Source organism: Hemiscyllium ocellatum, chromosome 12 (genome assembly GCF_020745735.1).
Source record: "Hemiscyllium ocellatum isolate sHemOce1 chromosome 12, sHemOce1.pat.X.cur, whole genome shotgun sequence".
NCBI classification, from domain to species: Eukaryota; Metazoa; Chordata; class Chondrichthyes; order Orectolobiformes; family Hemiscylliidae; genus Hemiscyllium; species Hemiscyllium ocellatum.
The window spans coordinates 34,895,437-34,910,284 of record NC_083412.1 but is presented as its reverse complement, the minus strand read 5'-3'; the positions used below and the strand labels follow the sequence as shown (position 1 = coordinate 34,910,284).

At 36.9% G+C, this 14,848-nt stretch overlaps 1 protein-coding gene across 1 annotated transcript in view; it reads left to right on the top strand.

The window, feature by feature from the left end:
* LOC132820725 (glutamate receptor ionotropic, kainate 1) overlaps positions 1-7,891 on the top strand; it is a 116,433-nt gene extending 108,542 nt beyond the window's left edge. Inside the window, exons 14-15 of the mRNA XM_060832992.1 lie at positions 4,212-4,462; positions 7,742-7,891. Coding sequence (XP_060688975.1) covers positions 4,212-4,462; positions 7,742-7,891 — 401 coding nt within the window. The remainder of the gene's footprint in view (positions 1-4,211; positions 4,463-7,741) is intronic.
* The last annotated feature ends 6,957 nt before the right edge of the window (positions 7,892-14,848 follow it).

Below are 14,848 nucleotides of genomic sequence, written 5' to 3'. Positions count from 1 at the left end.
TCAATTTCATGTCCATTGCAAGCTCGTAGTTATTAAATTTTCTTTTTTCTAGCTGTCATTCCCAGATGTCAGAGCTAAATATCATTTTTAATAAATTTCAAATCCTTTCTCAATTCATTTTCACTATCCCTCCTAAACATGTTAAATTTACATTTCAGTTTTAGCTGCCTCTCTATTAGAACCTATTTTCATTTCATGCAAAGCACAAATTTGTTATTTTCCATTGGTGTGAAATGATCTAGTTTGTTAATGTTGCATTGATCCCTATCAATCATTCACTTTTTTTTAATCATACATATTTTCCCATCTGTTGTCAGTTTCCAAAATGTGCTGAGTATCACCCACTGGGATCGTAAGAAAATTTATTGATGTACTCCCCCCAGTTTTGTGACCATTCTGTTTAATTTTAATAATTTTAATTTAATTTTAATAATAGGAATAGCATGGGAAATGCACCCACAATTTTCCAACATTTAGTCCAAAGGGAGAGGTCTAAGTGGAAGTGTACACTTTCCACTTTCGCTCTGTACTTGCACACTAATTTTTCTGATACACGTATCAGTACCACTACAGCTTCTCAATCTCATTTTCACTGATTTACTGCAAGGTGAATCTACACTGATTTTATTTTTGTAAGGTTTTGCGTGCTGGCTTATCAAAACTTTATATTGTCTTGTTTGTGTCATTGGTGATACGAAGAGAAAAACTATATCAAAATGACCAAATGAACAATGAAAATTCTGAATCCATAGAACTTAATATGACACTTTAAAATGTCACAACATTTGGTCATTTTCTTCATACATTTTAAGGTTAATTACAATTTCATTAAGTTCACAATGCAGATTTTTTTATAAAAGCTGTCAAAAGTTCAAACATGAAATATATTTTTTAATGAATATATTTATTCATGGAGTCTTTGTAAATCTCTGACAATGTTTATTCCTTTTATATTTCATCTAAAAGTTGCAATGAAGCTCCAATTACACACTGCAACCCCATACTGGTTTGTCAACATTCTTGGATAATATCCTATTAGTTCTCTTTTCCACAATGAATCCTGCTTTTATTAACATACCAATGGAGTACTTATTATAAATACAGGACATTCTGCTATAACATGCTTTTCGTTATTGCAAATTCACTGTAATGCAATTGACAAATTGGGGACACCGTTTCTAAAGTGCAAACTTTTAAAACGTGTTGGCTGTAATGTGATTGCATCGCCAACAATTTAAGCGCTGTTTCTAAAGGGCAATTTTTCTAAAATGCGGGGTTGCAAAAGAACACAACCATCATGTTATAGAAGAACTATCTGTATAATATTTCAGAGGCATTTCCAGCAGCTGTGACTTTCAAATGTTTTAGACAATCCACTACAAATACCTCTGGTAGTCAGAGCAACTGACTTCTGATTAGTTTAGAAGTGTGGATGAAAAGGAGCAGGTGGACCATCTTAGCTCGGCCGTACAAAGTGTTCAATTTCAGCACCTGTACCTTAAAAGGTTTCATGAATTTTGCTGCCATTACCATTCCCGGAAACCATCCCAATTGTCACTGGGTCAAAATCCTGGAACTCCCTTCTTAATAGCGTTGTGAGTGTACTTCCACCAAATGGATTGCAATTCAAGAAGGCAGCTCACCATCACCTTCTCAAGGATAACTAGGGATGGGGACTAAATGCTCATCTGGCCAGTGATGCCCACATCCCATGAGTAAAGAAAATTCATCTTGTTATGACATCTATGTGAAGCTTTATCTTTTACAATTTTGAATCTTTCCTCTCATGTTCTACTTCCATTGTTTAAGTAATATCCAAGATTTACCTTTCCTTAATAAGGTCACCCCTCGGACACCTCCTTTCCAAGCTGATGAACCAAACCTCCTCTTGTTTTGATACTAAGACTCAGCCTGGTACATAATGATTGATAGTGACACCGGGATTAATGGGAGAGTGACAGTGGCATGTAGACTGGTACTTACTCATTGGTGGAATATGGATGTTACAGAAGGGCTCCCAAAGAAGGGCTCTGATTTTTTCTTGTAGTAAAAAGTGAGGTCTGCAGATGCTGGAGATCAGAGCTGAAAATGTGTTGGTGGTTAAAGCACAGCAGGTCAGGCAGCATCCAAGGAACAGGAAATTCGACGTTTCGGGCCTGAGCCCTTCATCAGGAATGAGGAGAGTGTGCCAGGCAGGCTAAGATAAAAGGTAGGGAGGAGGGACTTGGGGGAGGGGCGATAGAGATGTGATAGGTGGAAGGAGGTCAAGGTGAGGGTGATAGGCCGGAGTGGGGTGGGGGCGGAGAGGTCAGGAGGAGGATTGCAGGTTAGGAGGGTGGTGCTGAGTTCAAGGGAATCGACTGAGACAAGGTGGGGGGAGGGGAAATGAGGAAACTGGAGAAATCTGAGTTCATCCCTTGTGGTTGGAGGGTTCCCAGGCAGAAGATGAGGCGCTCTTCCGGAAGAGCGCCTCATCTTCCGCCTGGGAACCCTCCAACCACAAGGGATGAACTCAGATTTCTCCAGTTTCCTCATTTCCCCTCCCCCCACCTTGTCTCAGTCGATTCCCTTGAACTCAGCACCGCCCTCCTAACCTGCAATCCTCTTCCTGACCTCTCCGCCCCCACCCCACTCCGGCCTACCACCCTCACCTTGACCTCCTTCCACCTATCACATCTCCATCGCCCCTCCCCCAAGTCCCTCCTCCCTACCTTTTATCTTAGCCTGCCTGGCACACTCTCCTCATTCCTGATGAAGGGCTCTAGCCCGAAACGTCGAATTTCCCGTTCCTTGGATGCTGCCTGACCTGCTGTGCTTTAACCAGCAACACATTTTCAGCTCTGATTTTTTCTTGTAAGGAGTTTCTCCTGGCAGAGTGGGAACATGGACATTGGGCATCCTCCACCCATAGAGGTACTCACTGCACTGTGTTTTTTCTGTCTTTGCCTGTTGTGAGAAAAAGAGGAAATGAGTGTGATCACAGTGATGGCACAGCTGTTAGTGTTGGTGCATGAGGGGGAAAGCTAGAGAGATGTTCCAACAGACAAAGGAGGCAACACAGACGTCCCACAGGATTACTGATGTGGAATGTTAAGAGGGAAGAAGGGTTGAGGGAAGATGTGATAGAAAACAGTGAAGGTAGTGTGGCATGACTTGTGGTGGGAGATGGGTGCAGTAGCTGAGATAGAGTGACTGTGAGACAGTTAGCCTGGTGGAATGGAGAAGGTCATTGATCTTCTTTTTGCATTACTGTCTGTTCCTCTGGAAAATGGCATTGACCTGATTGATGACCTCAGACAAGGCTAGAACGAGCCTTTTGTCCTGCTTCCTCCACCAGGTCTGCAGGAAAAGGGTAGACGTTTGCTCTGCCCCTTCCACCAGGACCTTGGGTCCCTGAGAACAATACAATGCTATTTTGCCCTCTCTCCTATTCTGTCTGTGAATGAGGAAGGTAGCTTCAGAATGTTAGTGACTGTTTGGGTGCACTGTTGACTTTTAAAGATGGTGTTGGGCACACGGGATGCCAGGCCACTTTCCATTGAGTGCAAGTTCTTTTGGCAATGATGCTGGGTAGGATGGGGATGGAATCAAACATGAGAGACACCGCAGTAACATGATAGATAATTAATGACACAAGTTTGATAAGATAGGATGGGAAAACCTGCTAGGCTTTACAGCAAAAAACCCATCAAAACATTCATTGCAACTTGAGCTTACCTTAAAAATATGAAGATTCAGACCATTGACTCGAAAGCAAAGCTTCCTTCACTTTGAGATATGAACCTAGATGTGTTACATTTTTGCATTAAATTCTGTTTCCCTTCAGTCTGTCTCTTGATGTGTCTCTCTCTCTTCTGAAATTTCAGAGCTGCTGCTTCAAAATTTACCAGTTGTCTTGGTTCAGTAGCCCCTGCTCAATTTAAGCACTGTACCTGGAGGTGATGAATTCAAACCATCTTTGTAAGTTAGGAACAGTTGAGAATCCAACAGCAATCGCTCTAACAGAGGTTGCGAAAATTGAAAAAAATGAACAAATTGACATAAAGTCCAGACTTTTTTATTCAATAATAAATATACCATATTTAAGAGACTAATTTGAGAAGAAACTAGCCATACAGGTTTAATAATAATTGTCCTAACTACTGTGAAATACAATTTCTTGATAATTCCTCTGAATTACATGATATTCCACTCTTACTTTGCTGGTTTAGGGTCTCCATACAGAGATAAAGTCACAATAGCCATCCTGCAGCTTCAAGAGGAAGGAAAGTTGCACATGATGAAAGAGAAATGGTGGCGAGGGAATGGCTGCCCAGAAGAGGATAACAAAGAAGCAAGTGCCCTTGGTGTTGAAAACATAGGAGGGATATTTATCGTGCTTGCTGCAGGGCTTGTTCTCTCAGTCTTTGTAGCCATTGGTGAATTTGTATATAAATCCAGAAGAAACAACGATGTGGAACAGGTATGTTGAATGATGTAATGTGAAAGCTGTAATTAGAAACAACTATCGTATGATAGTAGAGGTTTGGCTCCTACCATTGGTGACTTTCCAATATAAACAGGGCAGAAAAGTACCAAAACAGGGAAATAACCACATAAAATCAAAAGCTAACTGGCTTTGATGGAAGAATCTCGCAATACGGAACTGAAAAGGACTGAAAACTATTTACCTGTAATCTATGCATTAGGCTAAAATCATTCTCAATAAGATCAGATGTGAAAAAGGAGTATGCACATAAATTAAAGTTGAGAATCATTGATGTAGCTTAACTTGCAATTGTTCCAACTTCCTTCATGTGCCATTCTGATGTTCTAATTAATAGAAAGTAGCTTAGTTTGTTTTTTTAATAATGAGATATGAGGTGGTACAATAGAAAAAGATATTTAATTTGATTGTGGTAGGTGTTTTCATATAAAATACAAAGATGCCAATTGTTAGATTAGAAACAGGATTTTAGAAAATAGGCTATGCTAAAATAGTTTCTCTTCAGCAAAAGGCAACAAACCAATATGAATAATTTTCATTGATGTGATGAATATATCATTTTACATTATTAAAATTTAAATTATTAAATTAATTTGAGTTTTCTTAACAGAATCTATTCACGGGATTTATTTGTAGATTTTTTTTTGTTGATTAATGCCAGGACTTTGACTTCTGTCAGAAACCATCACTACCTCCTCAGTAAACGGCCAGCGGTATCACTTCAAATTCTATTCATTACAGCCTATAAAGAGTGGAGTAGAGTAGCTTTTATTTGTCTTTTCTACCATATACAACTGCTACAGTAAAAACGAGACAGTGTTCCTCCAGTACGTATAAAACATACTCATTTTTGGAGCCAAAAATACATCTCTAGCTGTGTACCTAATGTACAAGTCAATTGTTCATTTTTCAATTAATATATGTATGTTTTAGTTATATTTACATTTTGAATTGGCTGTAATTTTCAGCTTTGAAATACAAGTTTTGGCTTATACTTGCCATTCAAGTAAGTGCATGAGATCAAGTGGGTGACATTTGTCACATTACCAAGAGATGGGCAGGAGTTTAAGACAAGCTGCACATAGAATTCAATGAATAGAAATGGATCATCCTGTCACAAGACAGGCTGGTTACATTTTATACTCAGTAAATAAATCGACCTTCACTTTTGAAAGGTTTTTTTAAAGCTGCAAAGGCCAATTTATGCATTGTGATCTATGATAATGGAACATAGGTTTTGAGAGTGTTCATTTTAATTTTGTTAACAATATAATAACGTTTCTCTTTGAAAATTAAGGAGCAGTACTGTCGGAAAACAAGATTCTTTTCCACATGCAATGTCACAATTGATGCCTTTCCTCATTTGTCTCCTGCATACATGGCCTTAGAAACAGATGTTTAAATGGAATCAAAGTAACCAGTTTTGAGCCCAGCACATTGTTACCTGCAGAGATCATAGAAATGGGTCATTTTTCAAATATAAAAATATACTTAATATTTTTATTGGTTTTTCAGAAAATAAATGCCAGAATCTTCTTTATCTTCCACCTTTCTCTTTCTTTCCTTATCTCACTCTTTCTCATCCCGTTTTTAAACTTATTTCTAAATCTAGCTTATTTAATATGCTTGGCAGTACACAGAAATTTATGATTCAAATATATGCACTAAAATGTTTATGATATGCACCAAATGGTAATGTTGGAGAATGTGGAGACCAGTGTTCTAAACAACCTTCATTTTCTTAAATGATTAAATGAGCCAATTTCTTTTGAGTAGAATGTTAGTGCCATTACAATCAGCTAGAATTTCAGCCTAATATGAATATTGGATGACTTACTATGTAATACACATTTTGCATGTTGCAATGCAATTTAGATGGCACCCAATGTGCATTCTAACTGCAACTAATGTGTAACAACTTCTTCATATTTTGTTTTAAAATGTGTAGGCTCTCAGACAATCCTCAGGACCGACTTTAGCAAACAAAAAGTACTCAACAGTCAATGCAATTTTGCATTTCCCCAAGCTGATAGTCATGCCAACTTCATTCTGCCAACTCGCAGTGCTGTAAAAGTAGTAAATGGTCTTAAACTGTACCTGCATATTGCAACAACACCAAGTGTTGCAAGAATCAGTTCCAACTCTATCAGTGTGCCGGGGTTCGTAACTGATCTCAATTTTCGTTGCTGGAGACTCTCAGACTCTCTCTTTCGAGATGGAGGTAGACATCAGACTCTACAAGCAGTCAATCACATTAAGGGGTTATCACAGTGCCTCCAACAGAAACCTGAAGGCAACAAAATAAAATCACTTCAAGAAAGATTCACAAAGAAGAAATTAAAGATTGAGACATACACATAGGGGAGAAGGTAGTAGCTAAAAGAATTCTGGAAAAACGTTTTTTAAGTAAGAACAACATAGCTTTAAAACCTCAACATTCTCACTAATATCAGCGAGTTGCTTGGTCCGGGAGAGTCCACAATGTAGCCTGTGTTGAAACCTTGAGTATCTGACTACAACTTCAGGATTTCCAGGCTAATTTGGACAAGACTCAGATCCTGAACTAGCGATGCTTTAGAAGGATACTGATGATTCCTGCTCCTGAAAGATTAGATTAGATTACTTACAGTGTGGAAACAGGCCCTTCCGCTCAACAAGTCCACACCAACCCGCCGAAGCGCAACCCACCCACTCCCCCACATTTACCCCTTCACCTAACACCTAGCATGGCGAATTCACCTAACCTGCGCATCATTGGACTGTGGGGGGAAACCGGAGCACTCGGAGGAAACCTGCGCAGACACAGAGAGAATGTGCAAACTCCACATAGTCAGTCGCCTGAAGCAGGAATTTGAACCCGGGTCACTGGTGCTGTAAAGCAGCAGTGCTAACCACTGTGTCACCGTGCCACCCACAAAGATCCAGACCCTTAGATCCACAAAGTCAAACTGCCATTTCCAAATCTCTTTGAGTTAATCAAAAATAAGTTGTTATACGTTGTTTCCATTCTGGACTTTATTTTCATAATCATAGCTTCCAATATTGCATTTTAACTGAATTGTTTAGAAGTGACCTTTGTGCGGTATTTACCACTGAGCATTATTGTCTGTTTAAATAACGTCTGGTCATTTATTTCAATTTTGAGTTATAAAGTCATTCTTTTTTTTAACTTTTGTTTTTTAATTTTCTGTAGTTTTGTTTTTATTTGCAATTTCTTGTGATTAAAGGCATTTCTACATTTTTTTTGCATGCAAGGCCTTTTGTTTCTCTTATGGATCACAATGTAAGCAAACGTACCCATCCTATTCTACATCTGGAACCACGCTATCCACTGAGTTAGAATGTGGCAAACTAATCCGGGAGGAGAGGCGATTGCGACCACAGTCCTCCATCCACACTGTTTAGACATAGCAGTGAAAGGTTTGTGCATAACGTACTTACAGTCAGTCATAGGCAATCTTAACTTTGTCCTTCACGGTGAAAAACAAAGGTACATAGTAAACAAAGCAATTGCAATAATGAGCTTGGAGATGATACTCTTAAAGGACTTACTTTGGCATCCAAATTTTTTTTTAAGGTAACTTGATTCAATTAATATCCTTAGACATCATAATATCACAGATTTATTTATAAGATGTGATTGATATGAATTCTGATGCATCAATTTTAATAAGAGTTGTCTACTTGATATATTTCACCTATATTATTTTTGTTTTGCAAACAACTGGATAGCAGAATTTGAACAGCAATAATCACAGATTCATTGTGCATGTAGGTGTTTGTCCATTGGATCCGTTCTCTCATAACTAATTAAAGCTCAGAAGCAGATCATTTGGTTTGCTAAGTCCAAGCTGGCTCTCTGTAAAGCAATTCAGAACTTCCATTCCCTGTTCTATCCCTACACCATTATTACTCAAGAGGCCAGCCATTTCCTTATTAAATTTTCTTCTTCCACCAACCTTATGGTCAGCAACTCAGATCGTTAATGCAGTGATACAAAACAGATTTCTCACATGACCCCTCCATCTCTTGTCCAAAACCTTAAATCTATGCTTCCTATTCCTTGTAACATTAAGTCTTGGGAATGGTTTTTCTGGATGTACCTCACGAGATCTGCCATAATTTTGTACATCTATCGACGCTGTCTATTCTGGTTTTTTAATTAAATATGGCTGTTCTTTATCTTATTTCTATTCTTCTTTTAAAAATAGTTGTTCAGTTCCATTTAAATGTTAAAATGCCTCATATCCACAAGTTCTAATAATCCCCTTTAACATTTCTACTTAAATTTACTTTCCTATTTCCCAAATTCTAATGCCTATGACACCCCTTGTTATTGTTAACTCGTACAAATCTTTTGCAATTTGTCTTCTCAATATTATGAAAACCTCCATCAGACCTTCCTTTAACCTTCATTGTTCTTTGAAAGTCCAGACTTTGTTAATTACTGTTACCGGGTGTACTTGGTGTGATTGGTGTATTTGGTGAATTACTTGGTGTAATTCCAAATGACCTCTCCGTGTCCTTCTCAAGCTCTGCTTTTATTTCCACAGTGGAGTATTACTACACATAATACTCCAACTGATGTCTAAACTGTGCCTTCTAAATTTAGTTTCACTACCTTGTTTCCAAATTCAGCAGCCTTAAAATATAAAATTCAGAATCCTATTTTGCTCTTTTATGATCTTTTTTTCTTCCCAATTTATAAAGATCCATGAATTAGCATTTCCAAATCTCTCTGTGTTTCCATCTCAGTAAAATATGCACCATTGAGAATATATTTCCTTTATGATATTACATTGAAACAAAATATGAGCTTATAGCAAACTGATTGGCTAGTAATTCACCTGCTTCTTGCCCAACATGTATGAAAAATATGACTTGCTAAGTCATTAAGTAAAAACCCTGGGAACTTCCTTAGCATTCTCCACACACTGAAATTTTGGAAGGTGGTCAACCAAAGTCCCAAATAATATCTGGCCTCAATTTTGAGCCCCATTTCTGAGAGCATGGTGGGAAATGGAGAGCAACGAAGCTATAATATTGGATAAAATAGTATTTTACCAGTGGAGATGGGCATTTTGATATCTGTGAGGCTATCACGTGAATGCAAGAGAAAGGCTTCTTTTTAATTGGCACATTGTGGTCCATAGAGATCCCAGAATAGCAACAAGCAAGCAGTCCCCAGCCTTATGATTAACTCCAGTATCTTCCCCTCCTCTCTCCAGGGCCTACCTGTTTCACCCCAGAGATCCCCCATCCCAGTTAGCTGGACACCAGGAATCCTCAATCATGTTTGGTCTGGGGACTTCTGCTTGTCAAAACAACAGGCAGAGAGGCAGAGCCACTATCTCCATTAAAGTTCCTGCTTGTTTCCACTGTAGTTCCAGAGGTTGATCAGGTAAACTCAATGAAATTTCCAGAAAAAAAACTTAACAATTTGTCAGTTTAATCCAAGTGCAATAACTAACTGTCTATCCAATTTATCCATTGAACGACCCTCCAATTTTAGTCCCTTTAAGATCTGAAATTGTATTTCTTTATACTTTCTATGATGTTACTAATTTTCACAAATATCTTCATTCAATGTAACCCCAACATCAGGTAATATGAAGGGAGTTTGAACTGATGATATAAGGACATACAACTTCAGTCAATATTATCTGTTGGTCTCCAGTTACTTTCACAATTCTCTTATCTTCATCCTGGATAATAATGATAATGGCAACTATATGGAGGAGGAACCTTCACCAACTATTGTCCATCATCAACACCGTATATCTTTTACTTTGATTCTCAGAATTGACTTCAGCTGGTTATAACCTGTCATTATCCATTTTGTTCAATTTGTTACGTCACATTTACATGAATGTTAGTGAGAGATGTGAGTATCTCTAGGCTACAGAGTGACAGTTTTCATTATATTGAGCAAAACATATAAAGAATTGACCAAGTTTATGCTGGAAATTGTTCATTATGCTAGAGTTTTAAAGTACCAGAACAAAAGCATAATGTTACAAGCAAGAAGACTACACTCAAAAAGTAACCAGATTTTGGAATAAGGATAGCCCATTAAAACTGAAAATGTGTGCATCAAGGTATAACTTGATAATTCTGGAAAGATGTGAGGCCGTTGGTTAAAAAAAACTCTTAAATTATAACTTTTTATTTTATTTCAATTAATAGCACAGACCAGATTTAGTAGATACAAATAAAAAGTAATCATCTGCCATTCAATGTTTTCAGCACCTCAGACTTGACTGCAATTGTATATCACTTGATTTCAGATCAAATATTTGTTGAAACAGTAAAGCTTGAAAGGATAGGAAATATTATAAAATCCAATAAAACATTCCTTTCTGAATAACTTCAATCCATCAAGTGTATCCAAAATATCATTTTATCCTTTTGTATACCACAATCATTCCAATAGGAAAAATTGAGAATACAGTAGAGTAACATACATTTAGATTAGAACATTGATGTTCAATTATCTTTGAGTTTATGTTCCTAATCCCTTAATTCTCAAATGCTAAAATACTACACTAACCTCAACCGTAGATAACTTCATTTAGATTCACAATAGTCATTATCAAATTTAAGAGATTAAGGGTACATGCATCACAGCTACATTAAAATTCACAGATCAAAGCGAGAGTTGAAATAGTATTGATCACTGATGCTACAAGAAATGTGACCTGCTCTTTAACACTGGCAATTTGTCATGATTTGGGGAAGATACTGACAGGCATTACCAAAGTTACCACCAGTCAAGCTGACAAGAATCAACAAATCAATTCTAGAAGAGTTGCGATTTCTAGTTAAATGCTTAAAACCATTCTTTGAGCAATCAAATAAGATAAGATGCCAAAAAGAATAGAAATGCTATAGATTTTTAATGTATTTCATGAAAAGTTGCATAGTGAAATAATTGTTTAGTACAGTGCTGATACTTCTATTTTATTGAAATACAACAGGGAACTTTTGGTTTAAAGTTGAACAAATTTCAGGAAATAACAGATTATTAACAAATCTAAGGAGTTTTTTTTTCTTCACTCATTGGACATGGGCATCTCTAGCTAGGCAAGCATTTATCATCTAGCCCTGGTTGTCCTAAGAAGGCAGTGGTGAACTTAGCCATAATATGATAAAACTAACCCAAGAGAGACATTCACACTGAAAATGAATACAAGTTTTTTCTATTTAAATCATTCCTTTCATGACTTCAGGGCATTCAAAAGCACTTTATAGCCAATTATGTACTTTTGAAATGTCATTCCGGTTCTAATGGCACCTGGAGGCAGATAGGGAAAAGGTGACCTTGGAAAAGATTATCTTGGAGGCCACCCCAGAAATAATTTTCAGAATTACTTACGTTATTCATATTAGATAAACCAAAACATATCTGAATCAAACTGACTCAAAAGATCAATATATAGAACACATTAATTCTATGGTATGCTTTAACAAGATATGACTCTATACTGTAATCGAAGGTGTTGAAATATAAAAGGACATGAAGATCCTTTTAGATCTTAAGCTTAAGTATTGCTTGAGCAGAAAATCAATGATTATTATAGACAACATTATCAAATGGTCTTGGGTAAAATGATGTTTCAGATATAACCATATGACAAGACAGCAGATCTGGTTTGTTCAAATTTATATTACACCCACTTCACCTACTCAAATTATCAAAATGAACAACTTCATTAGACCCAGTACGGTTTAATAATTAAGGCAAACTTTAATTCTTTTTGTTGGCCAAGGACAGAGTGACACTGAAGACAAGCATCAGTTATCAATGGGAGACACTTTGTACTATGGTTCCAAGGTAATAGGATGTTTAGTAATCATTTTCAAAATGTTAGGTTTTTACTCTGTATAGGCAAGAGAACAAAGACCCAGGGGTCCTTGGACAACAAGAGAGATAAAGAACAGAATGAAACAAAAGAAGCAGGTGAACTTTTCAAATGAAAACCAACCCATATGCTTAAGAGGACAGGTGAGAAAATAGAACTGGTAAAAAGGGAAATTGAGTATAGACTGGTAGTCAACATAAAAGGGAACACTGAAATCTTCTACTAACATATTAATAGTAAACAGGTATAAAAGGTGGATTGGGGTTGATTGGGAAAAAAAAAGTTCACATATCCTTAGAGACATGGACTACAGCTAGGCAACTTAATGACTAATTTGTTTCAGTATTTTCTGAGAAAGATGACAAAATATCAGTAGAAGCAGAAATGGTAGAGGTAATGACTGGGGTGAAAATTGATAGCAAAAATGGACCGGTATGAAGGCTATACTTAGAATAAATAAGTTGGCTGGGCCAGATGGGTTTGCATTCCAGGGAGTATTGACAACAGAAGGACATGCCTCTATTGTCTTCCAATCATCCCTAGATATAGGAAGGTGCCTGAGAGTTGGACAGGGAGAAATGTGTCACTAATAATGGAGAAAGAGTATGAGAATATCCCTTCTACTGACAGTCAATCAGTTTAACATCAATAATAATACACTTGGAGAGACTTCAGTTAACTAAGGGGAATCGGTATGGATTTATAAAAGACAGATTGTTTGTCTAGTCTAATTGAATATTCTGATATGTTGTGGAAGGTTGATTAAGGGAATTGAGAGGGTGTACTCTGTATAAATTTTAGAAAGACTTTATTAGAACTACATAAAAGGCTGATTACCTAAGTTTAAGCATCTGGAATTGGAGATTCAGTGTCAGCTTGGGTAAAAGCTTGGCCGAAGCATGTTAATATTCTGTGGGTTCAGAAGGACATTCATCAAAATCCTAATGCTCAGAATGCCCATTTATCATCACGCTATTCCCCAACTGAGATGAGATTCACTACTTCATTCTCCTCCTACTTTGACTCCAATCCCTTTCTCTTTGAGTAAGGAAGCAACACACATTTTTCTCTAATCATGTAGCGAATTTAAGTGAGCTATTGAGAATAGCTGCCAGAGAACCATTATAAGACTTGTATCATTTCTTTCATACTTCAGGATAAATTAAGCCTGCCATTTATTTTCTGTAATGACCTTTTGATTCCATCCATCCTTTTATTACCTTGTTCAGCAAAGGATGTTATATTCTACTTCTACCTGACAAAGACCACATTTGACTTAGTTACAGTTAAAAACAAAATAACATTTCTTGACAACATTTTTGGAACATTTCCATCACCATTCACAAATGTCACTGAGAAGTCCTGGAAAGGTTATATTTGTTCTCCAATTGACATTTGACTCCTAATGTAAATAAAAATTGTGTTATCCATTATCCTGACTTTTTGTACCATATGCTGTTCTTTACATTCATTTGTAGCTGTTTTGATAGAAGGAATCTGCACATACAAACCTATCTTATGTACCCAATTACTTCGCTATCAATTCATTAGTTTTGTTTTCAGTCACTGCTGTTCTGAGGGAATGTAGCTGCCAATTTTCACAAGAGTCCGATAATTGAAATAATTCAGCAATTAATGAATTCCAATGTTGCAGAATATTATCCATAACACCAGAATATTGTTCTGCTCCTAATTTAAAAGTAGAATAGAGTCCTGAGTAGCAAGAGATACCCTCAACTTAGTATTTGCAAGCTTGCTGATCCCAGTGAAATTCTGTGGAAGTGGGTAGGTTTTAAATGTGTTAAAATCTCAATGTATATTTCTGACACTCCTTCAGTAATAAACCAGAGTATCAGCCAATTCAACAGTCAAACCCGAGAGCAGTGTTTCTGTTACTCATAGTACCATACCTATTATCATGTTATTACCAATTAAAATTTATCAGCAGACTATTAATTTGCTTTTCAGAGATTCAGGTTCCAAACCTTTCCACCAGAAGGTTTGTTTTGATAGTTAACATGGTCTCATTGGTTGTTTTCTTCTTCTTCTTACATTGTAAGAAATGCATAGATACCATACCAACTTTATATTGTGCAGTCTTACAATCTTGTTGTACAGTCACAATAATATATTTCTGTAATAATGTGATCTGTTGTAAAGTATTTTGAAAACACTTACTATATCCCACTGTTTTGAAGTCAGGTTTCCAAAATGGTTTCCTATTATACAACATATATTTCTTCATACATTTTCAGATATCATTGCATTTAATGAAAAATAGGCCACTAACTTTCATGTGTCCTGATAAATAAGGACTCTGTTGCAAGCTCGCTCTGGTTTTTACCTTCAGTTTAGTGGTTAGACATGAATAAAACTTAACAAAAGATTCTGAAACCTCCCCTAATTAGTTCAGTGTCTTCACTCCAGGTATACATCGGCACAAGCAGATGCAATGCCCTTTGGTCAGCACAATTCATCATTTAGATGAAATGCCAGTTGC